Source organism: Austrofundulus limnaeus, unplaced genomic scaffold (genome assembly GCF_001266775.1).
Source record: "Austrofundulus limnaeus strain Quisiro unplaced genomic scaffold, Austrofundulus_limnaeus-1.0 Scaffold246, whole genome shotgun sequence".
NCBI lineage: Eukaryota > Metazoa > Chordata > Actinopteri > Cyprinodontiformes > Rivulidae > Austrofundulus > Austrofundulus limnaeus.
Window position 1 is genome coordinate 623,247 of NW_013952648.1, and position 2,989 is coordinate 626,235.

The following is a 2,989-nucleotide window of genomic DNA, read 5'->3' on the forward strand; positions in this document are numbered from 1 at the left end:
CAGGAATCTGAACATGTAATTAGGTCATTTTGACCAAATTTGACTTAATCCTCATTTTGATATGATGGGTCACATATTTCTCTTTAGCATTATGCTAATTGTGGATATAAACCATAATAATCCCCTTCTTTGTCCTATTTATTGGGATTTTCTCATGTTCTTATCATCTGCATCATAAAATATCCATGAATCCTGTCTGTTTTGTCAGCCGTGCAAACAGCTGATCAATAAATGTAACGAGATCGTCGGCCATAGATCCACTCCGCAGCCTCATCCTCATTTTGAAGCTTTAACATAATCAACGTTTTTTTCTCCGTTCGTGTCGTTCCTGTCGCTGCGAGCTGTTCCGCCCGCTGTCACGCGAGGTGTTTATTTGTGTTTTGTTTTGTCAGAAAAGCTCACCATTCTGAAAAAAAAAAAAAAAACGAATATGAAAACATCTGCACATGCTCCCTCCGGGGTTCCTCCGCGCAGAGTCACTCGAAAAATAAAATTGGAAATTCATTTGCTCGTGCGCGCGGCGACAATTTGGAGGGAAAATGGAACATGAAGTCATTTTTTGCGAGGGAAGCCGCCTGCGTCTCCCTCGACAGCGCCGAACGCGACGATTTGGCAAATGGAGGCGAGCAAACGACTTTGTAGAGAGAAGACGAGCGGTTAGATTTGAGCTGTTACGGCGGGTCACGTAAAGTTGACATCACCTCGGTGTAAATTAGCGGCGCAGATTTACGCGGAAATGAATCCTGCTCCGGTTTGAACCTTCCTGTTTCTTAATATTTCTGCAGCGGCGTAATAAAACTTCACGTTAGGCGTTTGATTYGGAGCTCGGTGATGATAAAAACGGTAATTATGCTGCAGATATCCCATCTGGGACATAAAAGTGCCATCTCTGATTTGAAATCATGACTTTAAATTGAGAAAAACCTTTATGGATCGCAGCTTTTTTTATATTAAAGACGTCTATTAGTGCAAACTGTGGATCTGTTAATGCATTAAAACGCAAGAATGTGTCACAGCAGCAGTTGTGCTCATTTTTAGCTCAAATGAAAGCTTTACTGTTCACAGGTGTGTGTGTGTGTGTGTGTGTGTGTGTGTGTGTGTGGTGAAGGTGAAACATTACATCTGTTCTTTTATTCTAACACACATCCTGTACGCCCTGCAGATGGACGAGTTCATCCTGACGAGCAGATATTAGACGTTTTAGTAAATTTTGATTTTTTTTTTTTTTGTACCCGAAGTTCTAAAAAATGCAGATTTTATTTAACACTAACATTTCTAACTAGATTAACTTTGCAACCAGATCGACTGCAGGGAGAGATTTTTCCATAATTAGTGAAAAAATGACTCAGTTCTTCATGAACTGCTCTGAAAGATCACGACAGTAAAGACAAATTAGTGATTAAAAAGGAAACATTTCCCTAACGGAGCTTTGAATCGACAGTAAAAACCAAAGTGCAGGTACAGGACTGAGAGGCAGGAACACACCTCCAACCTCCCCCCTCCCTCTCTCTCTCCTGCACACCATCCTCCATCCATTAGCCACACATTATTGTTAACAACATTATCATAATCCGATTCCCCGGCTGTTGATTCGATCATCCTCTTGTTACCAGCGTGGTCGTCACGCAAAGACATCCCTCACGCTCGTCCTATCAGATGCACACGACGGGGGGGGGAGGAACGGCATAAATCTCAGGAAAAAGTAGGAAATCGGGGAAACGACTTAAACCAATTCCCTGCGTGCGCGGGTGACGGGTCGCTCGGTCAGACGGCGCTGCGGCGACGTTTCATCAACGAGCGCGTTCGTTATTTTAGAGACCGAACGTGACGTAGGCCTGCGTATAAACTCTTCAACCTTTATGGTGGTAGATTCAGCGCAAACAAAAACAAAGCCTTTACTGTAACTGCTTCCAACGTGCAGTAAATGTAAAAATCATTTTAAAAAGCATTTAAGGTAATGACTTAAGGTAAGGACTTAAGGTAATGACTTAAGGTAATGACTTAAGGTAATGACTTAAGGTAATGACTTAAGGTAATGACTTAAGGTAATGACTTAAGGTAATTTGCAATCTGCTTTTGAATTGTGCGTCCTGCTCCTTTAACAACAGGCAGGACGTCGTAATTTGATTTCCTGCTCATTTACTTCCAAACGGCTATAAACAAGGGTTAGAATGAAGTGAAGGTGTGTGTGCTGTGTTGTGTGTGTGTTGTGTGTGTGTGTGTGCACTTGGCAGACAGCTCCTCCTGTGAGTGTTTCAGGATTGCTTTGGACAGCAGCTTTCTAAAAGGCCTTTCAGGAGGCTCAGGAGGAATTCTGCTTGGTCAAGCGAAGCGGCCTGGACAGGCAGCTAAGCTAAGCAGAATGAGGTGTTGTGTTTTACAACTCCTCCAACGCTTCGTCCGCGAGCACTTTTACTTCGCCTTCAAAGAAACGTACCCGTAAGCATTTCGGAAATCCGAGCGTGCAACAAATGGCGGGCTTACCGCCATTTTGTGCGCCTGTTCTGAAACCAGGTCTTGACTTGTGCGTCCGTCATCTTCAGGGCCTTGGCCAGGGCCGCGCGCTCGGCCGAGGCCAGGTACTTCTGCCGGTGGAAGCGCTTCTCCAGCTCGCAGATCTGCACCCGGCTGAAGGAGGTGCGGGGCTTTTTCCTTTTGGGAGGCGTCCGGTTCTGGTAGGGGTGGCCGATTCGACGGGTCACAGAGAAGGGCGAGAGGGCGGCTGAAGAGGGAGGAGACATTTGATTTGAACGTTTGAGTTTTGGACACATTGTTGCCTGTAGACTCTGAGCCGTGAACACAGTTTGGATTTTCAGCTCTTAATCTGATCGTTTGTTGTTAGAAATGTGAGAGAAACAGCAGCTGACAGCTGAAATTAGCACGCTGCAAAAAATGTCCATCTGACCAAGTTTTAAAGTCTTAAATCCAGACAAATATTTTTATCTTGTTTTGAGACTGATTTACTAAACAAAAACAGAATGTTTAAGAT

At 44.1% G+C, this 2,989-nt stretch overlaps 1 protein-coding gene across 3 annotated transcripts in view; it reads right to left on the bottom strand.

Moving 5' to 3' along the window:
- Positions 1–2,989, bottom strand: part of tlx2 (T cell leukemia homeobox 2) — a 10,099-nt gene that overhangs the window by 1,369 nt on the left and 5,741 nt on the right. For 2 of the 3 annotated variants that reach the window (XM_014020272.1, XM_014020274.1), the window contains exon 2: positions 2,485–2,722. In XM_014020272.1, the coding sequence (XP_013875726.1) occupies positions 2,485–2,722 (238 nt within the window). Of the gene's footprint in view, positions 1–2,484; positions 2,728–2,989 lie in introns of all 3 variants that reach the window. The other variant, XM_014020275.1, reaches the window with a different exon arrangement.